We start from the raw sequence: 17294 nt of genomic DNA on the forward strand, positions 1-17294 counted from the left end.
ATGGCCACACTCACATTTACCATTGCATTTGGTGACTGTTTCAGGATGGAGTTCAGAATCTGAGACAACGCATGTGAGTATGCACGAATATCCTCACCTTCCAGTTGTTTACGACTATAGAAGGTCTGCAATAGCTGAGGTATGCTGCGCTTTTCTCGGAAAGCTGCTCTCAGATACTCAAAAAGGTCACTTATTCGGTTTGATTCATTGTCCATTCGTAACCTGACCTCCTCTAAAGCTGCCCCTCTAAGGAGTGAAAGAACAAAGTCTAACTGATCCTCTGTGCTTTGATTTCTGACCAGTAACACCCTCCCAACTTCGTCAATAAACTCGTCAACATTCCTCCCATCTTTGATAAAATCACCACTAAAGGGTTGTATATGGCGTTCTCTTGGTACATAAATATAAGATCTGGATGGCTCTCTGCTCAAATTAGCAATTGCTGCCATAGTCTCTTCATGTTTTCGGCTAAGCTCCTGAATTTGTCCCTGCATGTCATGCATACTACTTCCTGCACCCTGTGCATCACCATGCTCTGGTGTAAACGAAGCATCATCATCTGAGTGTGACATATTAGAAATGTGTATGAATTATTTCAGTACAACATAAAAAAAAACAGTTGTCTTTGGGAAAAAGGGTCTCTTAATCAGTTTGTTACTATCTTGGTAGCCAAAGGATATATTTTCAGATGTTCATAAAATCTCCCCTTCTCGGCAGTCCTATGATAGGCGTCTCGTCACAGAGCACTTTGCGGATTTAAGTGAGAATAAGGCACTCTTCCCTTCTCTTCCAGCAGGATTGCCACCTCTCCAGGTCAACTCCAGCTGATGTCTGTTCAATGGACAACTGCACCCAGGAAGTCGGCCGCCACTCTGTGTCCCACAGGCGCCTATCTTCACCTCTACCGTATTTCAAAAAATAAAAAAACTAAAATCTATAGGCTCCCAACAGTCAGAGACCCCACTCCTGGTACCAAATTATGTAACCAGTGGTGGAATGAATCAGCACAGGATACAAAAAAATAATACTTTTTGGGGTTCATTTCTGACTGCTGTCTCTGGGATGGACAGCGATCGGAGGGAGCAAAGATTGAGAGGAAAACTAACATAAAATAAAGTCAGTCAGATTCCTTTGTTGAGCTTATTTGGTATCAAAACAAATGGATTACAATAATCAAATATGGTACTGAAATACGGTAGAGGCTAATAGCCAAATGAAAACAAAACAGTACATTAGTGTAGCACTAAATTTCACAGTTATTTACATACACATTAAATAAAAATAAATCAATACAGTATTCAAAATGTTCAACAGTTCCAACCAAAAATTATATGTTTTAAGAAACACTTAATGTGCATGTTAAACACTACTGTTTCCTTTTTAACATGCACATTCAATTTTAAACATCCCCACATTTTAATTGGGAAACGCACTGGGCCTTGCACAAAGAAAACAAAATCAAATTACTATCCATTTCACATACCCCGTCTTTGCACGTGTCCCAAGCGTGATCAAACCCGATTCAGCTCACACATACAATCACAGACGTCCTTAAAAGACGATCTCGCAAACTCTTTAAACAGGTCTATATGCCCAAACCACTTAGCTCTCGCAGAGTATTGCTGCTCCCTCTCTCCCATGAAATCAGCGCATGCCCATTACACAAAGTAATGCCGCAAAGCAGCGTCGCAACATAACCTCTTAAAGGACCCGCAACCAATTTATGCCTCGCATCATATTTTGTTATAGTTATCCCACTTGGCTACAATTATTATAACATTTTAGGAGGAAGTTTACCAGTGGGCATTAGACTTGGACAACAAACATCATTAGCAGCTTGACAGGTTGATAGTGAAAGATTTTATGTTTAAAGTATTGGTCTCAGCATTGAAGATAGGTAGACAGAGGGTTGTTTGTCCTCTGTTGAAGCTGTAGTCTATACTATAACATCTGGTTTTCTTTATGTACTGGAACAACTTCCATGTAAGCTATGAGGCTCCTATGGCCGAATGGGGAGACAGGGAATGGTCCCTGCCTTTAGTATTGCAAGTATGGGAGAGGGTCTTCTTGGATCTCCAGGAAGGCATGAGTACCTGACTGGGAGATGACCATATTTAGACTTGTTTTTCTATATGTATCACATTCCTATACCATGAGCTATGTGATGTATTCTCTCTCTCATTGCTACACCCCTCGTACCCTTTCTATATAATCTCTGACCCTGCTAAATAAAAATCAGGCTTTATACTCTCCTTCAGCGCTGAGATTGTTCATTCAATTGCCAATTAAGAGGTCTGGGATGAGGCATGCCTCAGGAGCAATAATCTAACAGATGTCTATTCAGTAAATCTGACTGGACCTAAACAATTACAAATACTTTTTATGTGTGACTCTCCCAACTCAAAAAAATGACTTCACAATGTCCAGTGTCAGATATTTTTGGTATGAGCACTTTAAGCTTGGTTGCACGCAATCATAGAAACATGTATACTACCACTAAACCAAATTTATTTTTTTCACCCTGTAACACAAAATCAGCTGCTGTGGCAATTATGTGCTATTCAACAATGGAAACTTTACTGAAGCCAGAATTATTCAACTCGTCAAATGACACGGTTAAAACCATGATGTCCACTGTGATCTCAGCTACTCTTCCCAAAACCACCAACACTGAACTCACCAAACCAGTCAACTTCACCCTCAAACACATCAGAGTGAGTGACTTTCATAGACTTTTTAGACTAAATAGAAGAAAAATTGATGGAAATGAATATTTATGTACTGAAGTGTTCTGTAGGGCCAAAACTTTGAGATCGGTTCATTTAAATGTCTAGTTCTGCTCTTCCCTGTTTTATTCAACACAGCAATGACGTTAATGATATGGAGATATGGAGATATGGAGAAGTTTTAGTTTTGAATTCATAATTATTTGTGTACCAATGCAGAGATTAATTCAGAGAAATGTAATACTTGACAAAAATCCTTGCACGTTTTTATTTGTAATTATTTATTTATTTATTTATTTTGCAGGAGTTCGACCCCAGCGGTTCTCTGTCCTGTGTGTACTGGAATATCAGCGAGTGGATTGTAGATGGTTGTTCTGTTTTAGAGACCAACAGCAGCTACACTGTGTGTTCCTGTGTCCATCTGTCGACATTCGCTCTCATCATGCAAACCAGCAGACCACCAAAGGTACGAGAACATGTCAGACAGGTAAGATTTATGATGGTGTGTAAGTTTGGTGGACCAGTCATCCACCAGAAGGCCAGAAGGCTTATTATTTCTATTTGTTTAATATATTTTTTTTGATAGAATTTTTCTGATTTTTTTCGGCCGATTCGACATGTTGAATCGGTGTCGGAGCTCGTCGGTCCATCGGGCCATCTGGTCATTCTGATTGGCTGTTCAGCTACTGCTACCTGCTGGTACGGAAAGGCATTTCATCTTACACAGGTGCAGAACGTGCTACTTGGCCATCGGCTGTCGAGCGTCGGTTTGGTGTGCCAACCCCGGAGTCCGCTTTCGTCGCCACTAGCTCGTCGGCATCGGCTTGGTGTGTTCCTGTCTTTAGGGAACTTTTTCCTCCTCACACAAAACTTTCAAACGCAAAATTTCACACAATAACGAATTTTTTACAGTAACGATGTGACATTATTTTAATGATGATACAATTATTTAATGATGATGGATAATGATGACGCAATCTTGAATCGGCAACAGTGCAAAACGCATCCATTAACCTAAACTCTGGCATTTTAAGCAGTGATTTCTAGTGGATTACTAAAGATCTAAAAAATTGGTGTTGCAGCAAATTAGCTCAAAAGGTAAATATGTATATTTAATATTAACTTTTTATAATGGTCCCACTTTATATTAAGTGGCCTTAACTACTATGTACTTACCTCAAAAAATAGGTACAATGTACTTATTAGGTTCATATTGAAATGCAAATCACTTTTGCTGCTATTGAGGTGGATACGGGTAAGTTTAGGGAAAGCTTTGGTGGTATGGGTAGGTTTAAGGGTAGGGGTAAGGTGTAAGGGATGGGTCAACAGTGTAATTATAAATGTAAATACAGAAATTAATTACAGATGTAATTACATGCAGGTGTTTTTAAACTATAAATACAATGTAAAAACATGTATGTACACAATAAGTGCATTGTATCAAATGATTCATTTAAATGTAAGTACATAGTAGTTAAGGCCACTTAATATAAAGTGGGACCTTTATAATTAATTATAAATATTTGGATCAAATAACAGAATTAACTTGATATAGCTGAATTAATATTACAATCAATTAATCTGTTCGTCCAGCGAACACTCAGTATTGATCATCTCAGCATTGATTCATGGCCACAGAAAAATAACTCTTTCTTAGCATGTAACTGTGTTCACATCATTAAAGCAAGGACCAGAATCAAACTCCCATGAATGTGAACCAAAATTTTAACTAAATCAAGAACACATGACTAATCTAAACACGCATACATGAAATAGAAAATTAAAGGGTAGGTTCACCCAAAAATGAAAATAATGTCCTTTATTACTCACCCTCATGTCGTTCTACAGCTGTAAGACCTTTGTTCATCTTCAGAACACAAACAAAGATATTTTGATTAAATCCGATGGTCTGCATCACTGATTTGATTCGTAAAGCAGTGATTTAATATCGGCCCATCGCTATATTGTTGAAAAGTCATTATTTTTTTTGCCGCACAAAAAGTATTCTCATCGGTTTATAATATTAACCACTGAACTCACATGAACTGTTTTAAAAATGCATTTAGTTCCTTTATGGATCTTGAGAGAGTAAGTACCATTGCTGTCTATGCAGGCCTCACTGAGCCATCGGATTTCCGAAGATGAACGAAGGTCTACGGGTCTTACATTGGACCCTTTTATCTGCATCATATTTCAGGTTTCGCATAGCTCAATTGGTATTGCATTGCAATATGCAATCATGCCATCATGCGATCTTGGGTTTGATCCCAGGGAACGCATGTGCTCATAAAGTGTGTTATAAATAACTAAGGGTAGGTTTAAGGTTGGGGTAATAAAAAAAAACAAAAATTGCTAAATGGAAATGGTGCGTAAGGGACCGTGTAAAAAGTCCACACATTGCATTTAAATGAACGCTCATTTTGATGATTAATTTTCATGATTGGTTTATTCGCGGCAGCCATAAAATTTAAGGATGTGTGGTGGATTGTCAATCTGGCTTACTTAAAGTATACAGGGCAGTGATATACAATTTTAGATGCACTGAAATCAAGATGCCAGTTGTCTATTGGTGATTTAGGAGTTCACAATTTAACCCTAATCATATTTACAAAAGGCTAAAAACACTCTGGGCCCTATAATACACCCGGCGCAATGCGACGCAAGGCGCAGCGCAAGTGTGTTTGCTAGTTTGCGTCCGGCGCCGTTCGCGTTTTCCCGTTCAGCGCCACGTCCTTAAATTAGTAAATGCATTTGCGCCCGTTAGTGCGCCCATGGGCGTGCTGGTCTAAAAAAGAGGTGTGTTCAGGCGCATTGCTATTTTAAGGAGCTGAAAATAGACTGCGCCATAGACCAACTCAAACCTGGTCTAAAGTCTAAAGTCAATGGCGCAATATTTTTTTTGTTAGAGCGCATTGGTAGAAACTGTGCCTCTGGGCGCATCCACAGTGCGCGTTGACTTTGCTTATTACACACAGGGATGCGCATCACACAAACGTGCCAAATATTAAAAACAAAAGGATTACAGTGTAAAATAATATTATTGTGTAGTCTACATAAATATAAAAATGTAATGATGAATAGTCATTGCGTGTATTAGAATTAGGCTACCTATTTTCAATTCAGCCTATTACTACTTATAATGATGAACGAAATTGGCTAATTAATTGAACAATCGTGCCAATACACACACATATTAACTGACTCATCGCGTGTACGCCATGTAAATAGCAATCCGCCATGGCGCGAGCGCATCTCGCTCTTAAAGGGAATGGGAGATGACACTCTGATTGGTTTATTGAACGTTACGCCCATTACTCATTAAGAGAATAGGGACAACCCATTTCAAAAATGCGCCCCGGCGCACGGACCATTTTTCCGTCGTTAAAATAGCAAAAGTGGATTTTTTACACTTTGCGTTTAGATCGTTAAAATAGGGCCCTCTATGTTTACATGGAGACCTTTTGTTTAAATCGGTATGAAATCATTCTGATTGATGAATCTGAACATAATGTTTACTAGAACTAAATAAAGTGATCAGGTTGATGTGCATTTTAATATGTTAAAAGCTTCGAATTGGAATTTAACTTGTGATGTTCTCACTGTTTGAATATACAGATTAGTTTCCCACTGTTGGCACTAACCATCCTTCTACCATCGCTTCTTTTCTTTGTTTTAAAAATACATAAATGTATCTACAGGGAGTGCAGAATTATTAGGCAAGTTGATTTTCTGATCATATTTTTTTCCCAAGCACATTTTACCAATTCCAATCCACATCAATCTTAATAACTACTATTAATATTGTTTTTAATCATTTATAAGTGATATATAATTGTTCATGAAGGCTGGAAATGAAAAATGCCTTATATTCAGGTGTGCAGAATTATTAGGCAAGTTTTCTTTTACAGGCAAAATGAGCCAAAAAAGAGATTTAACTCAGACTGAAAAGTCAAAAATTATTAAATACTCATGAGAAGGACGCAATACTAATGCAATACTAGAAATTGCAAAGTTAAAGCATGACCAAGGGACAGCAAAATGCTCATTGGGTCAGCGGGGTCAGACAAAAACAGGTGGAAAAGAAAAGACACGTTAACTGCAAAATAATTAAGAATTATGTGTGAAACCATCAGGAACCCTTTAGTCTCCAGCGCCACCATTTTCCAGAACTGCAACCTACCTGGAGTCTCCAGAAGTGCAAGGTCTCAGGATCTCAGAGACTTAGGTTAGCTAAAGAATCCTAAAAAATGACCCGCACTTGATAAGAATCACAAGCTGAAGTGTTATAAAATACATGAAGACTGGGTTTTTATAGGCCTTATAAACAGACAGCTTGAGAGTGACTCCTGAAGGACCAGCACCACATCCTCTTGTACCACTGTCTGAAGAATTTATCTTCCAGAATCTGGCAGTAAGTTTTGGAAGATCATTTTTAGTCCATCTCTGCAAGACAGACATTTCAGGATAAGAGATGGACTAAAAGTAAACTCCCACACCTTACTGCCAGATTCTGGATAAATTCTTCAAACAGTGGTACAAGAGGATGTGGTGCTGGTCCTTCAGGAGTCACTCTCAATCTGTCTGTCTATAAGCCCTATTAAAACCCAGTCTTCATGTATTTTATAACACTTCAGCTTGTGATTCTTATCAAGTGCAGGTCATTTTTTAGGATTCTTTAGCTAACCTAAGTCTCTGAGATCCTAACACCTTGCACTTCTGGAGACTCCAGGTAGGTTGCAGCTCTGGAAAATGGTGGCGCTGGAGACTAAAGGGTTCCTGATGGTTTCACACTTAATTCTTCACCTTAATTCTTAATTATTTTGCAGTTAACATGTGTCTTTTCTTTTCCACCTGTTGTTGTCTGACCCCGCTGACCCAATGAGCATTTTGCTGTCCCTTGGTCATGCTTTAACTTTGCAATTTCTAGTATTGCATTAGTATTGCGTCCTTCTCAGTATTTAATAATTTTTGACTTTTCAGTCTGAGTTAAATCTCTTTTTTGGCTCATTTTGCCTGTAAAAGAAAACTTGCCTAATAATTCTGCACACCTGAATATAAGGCATTTTTCATTTCCAGCCTTCATGAACAATTATATATCACTTATAAATGATTAAAAACAATATTAATAGTAGTTATTAAGATTGATGTGGATTGGAATTGGTAAAATGTGCTTGGGAAAAAAATATGATCAGAAAATCAACTTGCCTAATAATTCTGCACTCCCTGTATTACGGGTCCTAATTAGAAGATAATGAGCACACAAAGCTTTGTGCTGTGCTGCTTACATTTATCAAATAATTTACCAAAACAACACGTCTGCAAATAAGTCTTGTCAGGAAATGAACACGGAGAGAGGATCCAAGTGCAAGTAAAACAATATTTATTGACAGAATACGCTGTACAATAACTTCACTCCAAATGGGCAGACGTTGCAGTGACTGAGGTGTGCTGAAGCAATGGCGTGTGGAGGCAGATGAACAGGGTGGCGCAGGGCTGCAGCGGGTATCAGAAACCAAGGATAATCCAACCCAGACGCGGGCACAAGACGACAGTTCATATAATCCACCCAGACGCGGGCACAAGACGATAGTCCAGAAATCCAGAAAACGGGAAGTGAAACACGGAACATACGACACCGGGACAGCCTGCAACGAACTGACAAAGACACCATGTAGACACACACGAGAATAGTAAACACAGGACAAGACACGGCTCGCAGCACATCACAATCAAACAGGTGGGTGACGCCCACACAATCAGTAACCACAGGCAACACACCACAACCACAAGAGGGCGAGTAAGTGAACCCATGAACCATGACAGTACCCACTCTCCTACGAGCGCGTCCTGGCGCTCCCAGGAGAGCCTACCTGTTGATAGTAATCATCAATAAGAGAGTGATCCAGGATGTCCCTGGCAGGAACCCAACTCCTCTCCTCCGGACCGTAACCTTCCCAGTCCACCAAGTACTGGAATCCGCATCCCCTCCGCCTAGCGTCCAAGATACGACGGACCGAATAAGTAGGTTCCCCATCTACGAGTCGCGGCGGGGGAGGAACCGGAACCGGCGGATTAATGTTAGAATGAAAAACAGGTTTAATTTTAGACACGTGAAAGACGGGATGAATTCTGCGGTAAGCTGGTGGCAATTTGAGGCGGACAGTCACCGGTCTAAGAATTTTGGTGACCGTAAACGGGCCAATGAATTTGGGTGCTAACTTGTTACTCACGGAGCGGAGCGGAATGTTCTTGGATGAAAGCCACACTTTTTGACCAACGACGTATACGGGAGGCTTCAGCCGGTGGCGATCGGCCTGGGCCTTGGTGCGCGCTCCCACCTGAAGAAGAGTCTCTCGGGCTCTTCTCCATGTGTGACGACACCTCTGGACGAAGGCGTGAGCGGAGGGGACCGCGACTTCGGATTCCAGACTGGGAAAAACAGGTGGCTGGTAACCTAGACTACACTGAAAAGTCGACAGGCCCGTAGCCGACACTGGTAACGAGTTGTGCGTGTACTCCACCCAAGGAAGCTGCTGACTCCAGGAGGAAGGATTCTGAGCAACCCGACATCGCAACATTCTCTCCGTGTTCATTTCCTGACAGAACGAACTGAACACTTCCTTCAGGTCGAGGTACTCCTGGGGCACGTTTGACAGGTTCACCGACTCCTCCTGCAACACAGAACGAGACACAGAAGAACACGCAGACAACAAACAAGACGCATGACAATGCTGACTCCACTCCACCACGGATCCCTGGCCCCACTCGATCCTGGGCTTGTGTTCCACCAGCCATGGATGCCCCAGGATGATGGGATGATGAACAGATCTGGAGAGGTAAAATGACAGCAGTTCAGTATGATTACCAGAAATGATGACAGTTATGGTCTCCGTGGCGTGTGTGATGGTGGGTAATTTCTGTCCATTGAGAGCGAAAACAGATATGGTGCGACCCAGAGGGCGAATAAGAATGTGCAAACGTATTGCCAGATCTCAGTCCATTATGCTTCCCTCAGCGCCTGAGTCGACCAGAGCCTGGCAGGTGTGATGTCCCGATACCCATTGCAGTCTCACCGGGAGGAGCGTCGCAGACGAGGGTTTATCCAAGGTTAGACCGCCCGACAGTAACTTCGGTCCTACTGCCGGGCTTTGTCTTTTACTGGGCAGTCTTTAAGAAAATGTCCAGCTCCACCACAGTACAAACAAAGTCCTTTCTCCCTCCGGTGTGTCCTCTCCTCCCGGGAGAGCCGAGCTCTCCCCACCTGCATGGGCTCAGGACCGAACGGGAGACCGACCGTGCTCTCTCCGCTGATCCCCATAGCAACCAGCTCTTCGAGACGCGCTACAGGCTTCCTGTGTTCAGCGCGTTCGTGCAAACAGCCACCCACTCGCAGCGCGAGCTCAATCAGTCCGTTAAGGGTGGTGGGTAAATCCAGTGGATAAATTTCTTGTTGAACACGGTCGGCCAGCCCATGCAGGAACACATCCCACTGCGCCTCCTCGTTCCATTTACACTCCGCCGCCAGGGTGCGGAACTCAATGGCGTAGTCGGAAACAGGTCGAGCTCCCTGCCGCAGGTCCGCGAGCTTGCGAGCAGCCTCCCGTCCCGCCACCGAACGGTCGAACACTCGCCTCATCTCCTGCGACAGGGACTGGAACGAGGAGCAGCACGGATGGCTGTTTTGCCACACCGCCGTTCCCCATAACGCCGCTCGTCCAGTCAATAACGTCATAACCAACGCTACTTTAGACTCCTCAGAAGAGAACGTGTTAGGTTGCAGAGAGAAATAAATAGAGCATTTAGACAAAAAAGCTCTACAAGTATCAGGTTCTCCACCATACCTCTCAGGTGCAGGAATGCGAGGTTCCTGTTGCGTGCTGGCGGATGAGTGGGGAACGGACGGTGGTGCTGGCGCAGTGGGAGATGAAAGATGTACTACCTGGGTCGAGAGCTCGGCCACCTGCGCCACCAACGCTTGCACGGCATGAGCAGTGGCCATCACCTGCTCGTCTTGCTGATCCATCCGTTGAGCGCTCTTGCTCAAATACTCCTGAAGATCCGACGACCTTGCTGGATCCATTCTTGGTCAGTTCGTTCTGTCAGGAAATGAACACGGAGAGAGGATCCAAGTGCAAGTAAAACAATATTTATTGACAGAATACGCTGTACAATAACTTCACTCCAAATGGGCAGACGTTGCAGTGACTGAGGCGTGCTGAAGCAATGGCATGCGGAGGCAGATGAACAGGGTGGCGCAGGGCTGCAGCGGGTATCAGAAACCAAGGATAATCCAACCCAGATGTGGGCACAAGACGACAGTTCATATAATCCACCCAGACGCGGGCACAAGACGATAGTCCAGAAATCCAGGAAACGGGAAGTGAAACACGGAACATACGACACCGGGACAGCCTGCAACGAACTGACAAAGACACCATGTAGACATGCACGAAAATAATAAACACAGGACAAGACACGGCTGGCAGCACATCACAATCAAACAGGTGGGTGATGCCCACACAATCAGTAACCACAGGCAACACACCACAACCACAAGAGGGCGAGTAAGTGAATCCATGAACCGTGACAAGTCTGAAGCAAGGACTGTTGGGACAACATTGTCATGCAGCACTAAGCCATTAAGCCATTTCTACATCTTTGCTCATGAGCAGAACAGTTTCAGTTTTAAAAACTGATCAAGAGTTTAGTTTACAGCCTGGTATCACAGACAAGGTTTAAGCTAGACCTAGACTAAAATGCATGTTTGACCTTTCTTAAATTAAAGGAACTTGCCATTGTTTTGTCACAAGATGCACACCAGTAATGTTTTTTTTTTTTTTTTTTTTTTTTTTTAAGGCACTTATTATAAAATGTTCTTAAATGTTCTAATTTAACGGTCCCACTTTATATTAAGTGGCATTAACTACTATGTACTTACATCAAAAAAATAAGTACAATATACTTATTGGGTTCATATTGAATTGCAAAACACTTTTGCAGCTATTGAGGTGGATACGGGTAAGGTTAGGGACAGGTTTGGTGGTATGGGTAGGTTTAAGGGTAGGGGTAAGGGTTAAGGGATGGGTCAACAGTGTAATTATAAATGTAATTACAGAAATTAATTACACATGTAATTACATGCAGGTGTTTTTAAAATATAAGTACAATGTAAAAACATGTATGTACACAATAAGTGCATTGTTTCAAATGATTAATTTAAATGTAAGTACACAGTAGTTAAGGTCAGGTCTGAAAACGCGCCGGCGCGTTTTGCAGGTTTTTTTCACATTGCAGCAAAACAGACTTAAAATACTCCGTAATTTTTTGTCATAGAGACATAAGTAATATATCAATTGAAACTATAGAATATCTTCTTTTATTTGTATACACTCAGAGTAAAAACAATGTTGTGCTTTTTGTAAAATAAAGAAAACTAACATGATGCGTGATTTCTCCTCTCCCTCTGAACGAAGTCCAATCTGATAGTTCTCAGAAAATGAACTGTAACTTAGTGAATACTAATCACAGAAAAGTTAAACTTATATCTAAAAAAACGTTAAGATGTCAGGTTTTAAATCATTTAAGTCAAATCGAAAACAAACCTTCTGTGTTTATGTAATCTGTATGAAAAGAGAGCCATGTCAGAAGTCCGTGATTCAGCTCATTATCTGCTAATGCGGCCACGCTCACGGAGCCAGCGCTATTCAGACGCAAATTCAGAGGCAATACATGCATTCATCGTCTCAATCGTGTATTTATCGTCTTGAAAAGTGTTTATCTGGATGTAAAAGTCATGGTTAGGGAGCTCTAGAAGACATGCGGTTAGTTCCTGTTTTCTTTTCTTCTATAGATGAATTTTAGATGAGTTTTTGTTTCTTTAGCGCCCTCCGGCTGCAGTATGAATTGGAAACTCCATTCATGGAATAGCCTCTTCTTCTTTTAGATGAATTTGTGGACTAAAAATGCACAGAGAGCGCCCTCCGACTTCAAGGATGAATTGAAAACACCAGCGCTCATAGTAATGACAATGAATATTAAATAAATATAACTTCTCTGTATAGAAAATTGACATAAGCATATGAGAATCCAATATTTCTCCAAATGTGCATGCTTTTAAACTAAAAGCCTATATTCAGACTCTTTGCATCACAGAAATACATTATATTTTAAAGTATAATATAAAACCATTACTTTATATTGTAATAATATTTTTCTGTATGTTTCATATATCATGATGAGCTTGAGACATCACAGAAGGTTTTTTTCACAGCCTACCTGACTGAAATGCCTCATTAATATGCAAGTCATTTCAGCTCATTACTATCCAATTCTTTTGTCTTCTCAGGTGAGAATGGCCCATTTTTCAGTGGTGATTCACGCCTCCATGCATACTGTGTTTCTTGGCAAAAAGTGTCTTACAAAAACTAAATCAATATATTGTTTTATATGAAGGAGTAGGCAGCATAATTTTTACATAATTTTGAAGCAAAAACTCTAGTTTACAACCTCCAATACCCAAAAGTCTTGTGAACACAGATTTAATATACTTATTTTGGCCTTATTTCAGTGACTTAAGTTTTTTGTTTTTTCAGTAACCACGCATAAACATTATTCCTTCAAAAACACAAACAGGTACATACATGTTCCTCACATATTATTGTAGCCTAGTTTGTGCTGTATACAGTGTAATGACACTTTTGTCATTTATATATTTATGAACAACTGAAAAAAGCACAAATGTCAGAGCATGTCAAAACTTCTCCAGGCCCCAAATCAGCCTCAGACTCCAGAGGGTTAATATAAAGTGGGTCCAATTTAACTATCTAGGCCTGTCTAAACCAGAAAGAGAACTCGCACGCGCTGTGAGAAGTTTTGTGTGCACTCATCCGAAGCGCGCACGCACTTATTTCAGTCAGCGACTTTCAAGTCTTGCGCTTCAGCGGACAAATTCATACAAAAAATTGTCAACATGCCCGTCTTAGCAAGTATCCTAGCAAACATAGTCGGTTATGTCTTAAGTGAACGTATATTAGTCGAGAAAGACAGCGCATGTGTAACAGTAGGCCTATATGTACTAGATCGTGCATGTCTTAAAGGGAAAAAAAACTATTCCTGCTGCCTGATTTTAATGTTAAATCAAACAACAAATAACAAAGAAATCACTCACTGCTCTTGACTGAATAGTTTTTGTAACTTCAGTAATGATTAATCTTTATTTATTTTATACAGTAAAGATAATATGCAGTGATATTTTATATTTGATTACTTTATCCATTTTCTGTACGTGAAAACTACTGTTAGATACCTGAAAAACCTGAAAAGCACTGTTCCTGGATCCTGGATCTGTTTTTTTCGCTCTTCTTTATTGTTTTTTATGTATTATAGAAGTATCGGATCGGGACTCGGTATCGGTTGATACTCAAAATCAAATGACTCAGACTCAGACTCAAGGGTAAAAAAACGTGATCGGGACATCGCTAATTAGAAAAGGTTTAAACCACTTACAATCTAAATGAAATTTAAATTTGTATAATTCATTCTGATTGATGTGGTTACATGTGACTTTTTATTCCAACTATGCTACTACAAAAAGATTATTAGGGTCTATGTAAAAGGAGCTATTGATGTGCTCAGAAGTGTTAGTTTGGACAGCTGGAAAAGTCACTGAATTTGTCTCACAGATTCTTGTTTTGATGTTTTCTCAGAGCGACTCACTGCTGGATCTGTTGAATTTGGTGTGTGTGATCATGGGGCTGGTGTTCTTCAGTTTGTCCCTGTTGACCTTTGCCCTTTGTCAGTGGAGTCCTGGAGTGAATAATGTGGCACGAATCAACCTCTGCATCAGTCTTCTGCTGGCTCACCTTCTGTTCCTGCTCACACAACAGTTCCTGAACCTCATACGCCGTCATCAGGTGAGAATGATGAAGGAGCCCTACAGCTCAGCACAGCCTCACTGAGAATCATCATAACCGTTTCTCTTGGTCTCCAGGTGTTGTGTGCCGTGATATCAGGTGTGCTGCACTTCCTCTTTCTCTCCGGCTTTGTGTGGATGTTCATTGAAGCTGTGCTGCTCTTCATCTGTGTGAAGAACCTATCACAGATCAGCTCCAAAAAGAGGGAGGTGCTTAGCACTGGATACTTGTGTGTGATTGGATATATGATTGCTCTGGTTGTGGTGGGCGTGTCTGTCGGGCTTGTTCCTGAAGGCTATGGCAGCAAACAGTGAGTTTTTTTTTTTCTTTTTTCTACTCTTTGGATTAGATGAAATAAAGATTTTAGTTTATGACTGATAACTCACAGGTCTTTTGGAACAATGCTGCTCTCTGGAATTTTTTATTACATTTTTATCAAAACCAGAAGATTAAAATGCATTTGTAATTTTCTACACTTCATTAGTAGTATTTCAACAGTCAGCAACTGAAATAATTTTTCGGACTGATTAATTCAGTTTTGATATTGTCTTTTCCTCTAAACAGCTGCTGGATCAAAATGGATAAAGGTTTTATCTGGAGTTTTCTGGGTCCTGTTTGTGTCATACTAGCAGTAAGTTCCAGTCAAGTCCCCTTTATTTATATAGCGCTTTTAACAATGCAGAATGTGTCAAAGCAGCTTTACAGTGATAACTGGTATATAATTTTAAAGTAAATATTGTCAGTATCCATCTTAAGTAAATTCAGTATTAAATCATTCCATTGTAAGAATCAAGCTTCAATCATCCAGCTCAGTTCAGTTCGTATACAATGGTGTCAAAAGATCAAAAAACTGTTGAATATCAAATATCAAGTGTCCTTAACTAAGCAAGCCAAAGGTGACCGTTACAGACATTTTCACATGGGCTGTTTAAGTAAAGAAAACTGTGATATTTGTTTTCTTCTTTCTGCAGTTGAACATGATTCTCTTCATCAACATCTTCATCAATCTGAACTCAACTCTCAAAAAACTGAACGCTGAAGTTTCACAGATGAAACAAACCAAGTAATATGCATTGTTTATTGTTCTACTATAAAAGAACAGAACATGTAGACAATTAACTCTCTCTTTTTTTCCCTCTCTGCAGGACTATGACATTTAAAACACTGGCTCAGTTTGTGGTTCTTGGTTGCTCCTGGATTCTGGGTTTCTTCACTAATGGCAGTAAGGAGCTGGAGATCCTCTTCCTGATCTTGAACTCTCAGCAGGGAACATTCATCTTCCTGATCTATTGTGTCTTTAATAATGAGGTCAGGCATCACTCAATGTACTACTATATTCCACATTGTAAAAAAAAAAAAAAAAAAAAAAATGCATGGTAGCACAGGGTGCCAAACGTTTACCATTGATGGAAAAAAAAACTGTCAAAGACCATCAACTGAAGTAACATGTTTAGACTGCAAAAAGAAAAAGCAAGCTGACCACAAACTACAATAACATCCATAAATTGCAAACAGTGAAATACTGGCAGCAGAGGTGACAGCAGTTTAATGATAATTTTACAGTTCTCTTATTGCAGTGGTTCTGTAACCTGTCCTGGAGTTCCACCAGCCCTGCACATTTTGTATGTCTCTCTATATCTGTCATATCCATTTCATGTCTTGCAGTCTCTACTAATGAGCTCATGATTTGAAAGGTGTGCTAGATGAGGGAGACATACAAAATGTGCAGTGCTGGTGGTGCTTCACTTATTACTAACGAGACTGACTTCATTTCTGTCATACGTCTACAAAAGTTATTACTGAGAATTAACAGAAGTTTAGATGTTGATGATTTATTGTTTCGTGTCACCGTTATGGAGAACAGTGTTTGTTTTAGTTGGACTCTAGGCTTTTGAATTTTTAACATTAGTTTATCGTTGGTTGCTGTAACCATGTTTTAAGACACATTTGTTGTGGTAAAAAAGCTAAGAGAAAATGTGATTAGGTGTTGCTGGTTATGTTTTGATTATGACATAATCAACATGTAACACTTGATTCACTGAACCCTTCCAGTGTTTAATCAGAAGTGTGTTATATTTCTACTACACCTTAATTTTACATTACCATCACCGTGAAACTACAGCAGAAGATCAAGCAATGCTGAGTTATCAGTAATGAAGGGTTTTTAAACATCATTCACAAAAAAAGCTTTGAACTACTGTGCAATTTAGACACAGAAAGACATTAAGAATCAACGTATGAATCTCAACAATGGTGACAAGAAACAAAATAAAAAGATTAACCTATCCATTCTGAAAATCACAAAACATGCTAGCAGTAGTTGAAAACGATGAAGCAGTAGTTCAAAATGTTTTGAGGATGAACTATTTTTAAAATCCTTCATATTTTTCACTAACACTGATGGATCTCATCATCAAAAATGTAAAACATTTCCCATATATTGGAGATTAGATTCTTAAATGAGATCAGTGAATCAGGTCAATGATTTTAAATTTAAATGCCCAAATTCATCTGATCACATTTTACTTCAGCTACTTTTTTTGCCATACAAAATGTATTTTAGAGACACAGTTACAACAGCCAGAGAAAAACTAATATTCAAAAGTTGACTAAAACAAACACTGATCTCAATAATGGTGAACAAATCAATACAAAT

General features: G+C 40.1%; 1 protein-coding gene across 2 annotated transcripts in view; it reads left to right on the forward strand.

Annotated features, from left to right (window-relative positions):
* Positions 1-17294, forward strand: part of LOC125278075 — a 41717-nt gene that overhangs the window by 18937 nt on the left and 5486 nt on the right. Inside the window, exons 8-14 of one of the 2 annotated variants that reach the window (XM_048206867.1) lie at positions 2539-2714; positions 3031-3192; positions 14432-14638; positions 14716-14948; positions 15203-15269; positions 15610-15701; positions 15784-15946. In XM_048206867.1, coding sequence (XP_048062824.1) covers positions 2539-2714; positions 3031-3192; positions 14432-14638; positions 14716-14948; positions 15203-15269; positions 15610-15701; positions 15784-15946 — 1100 coding nt within the window. The remainder of the gene's footprint in view (positions 1-2538; positions 2715-3030; positions 3193-14431; positions 14639-14715; positions 14949-15202; positions 15270-15609; positions 15702-15783; positions 15947-17294) is intronic. The other variant, XM_048206876.1, reaches the window with a different exon arrangement.

The sequence above is a fragment of the Megalobrama amblycephala genome, linkage group LG1 (genome assembly GCF_018812025.1).
Source record: "Megalobrama amblycephala isolate DHTTF-2021 linkage group LG1, ASM1881202v1, whole genome shotgun sequence".
Taxonomy (NCBI): Eukaryota; Metazoa; Chordata; class Actinopteri; order Cypriniformes; family Xenocyprididae; genus Megalobrama; species Megalobrama amblycephala.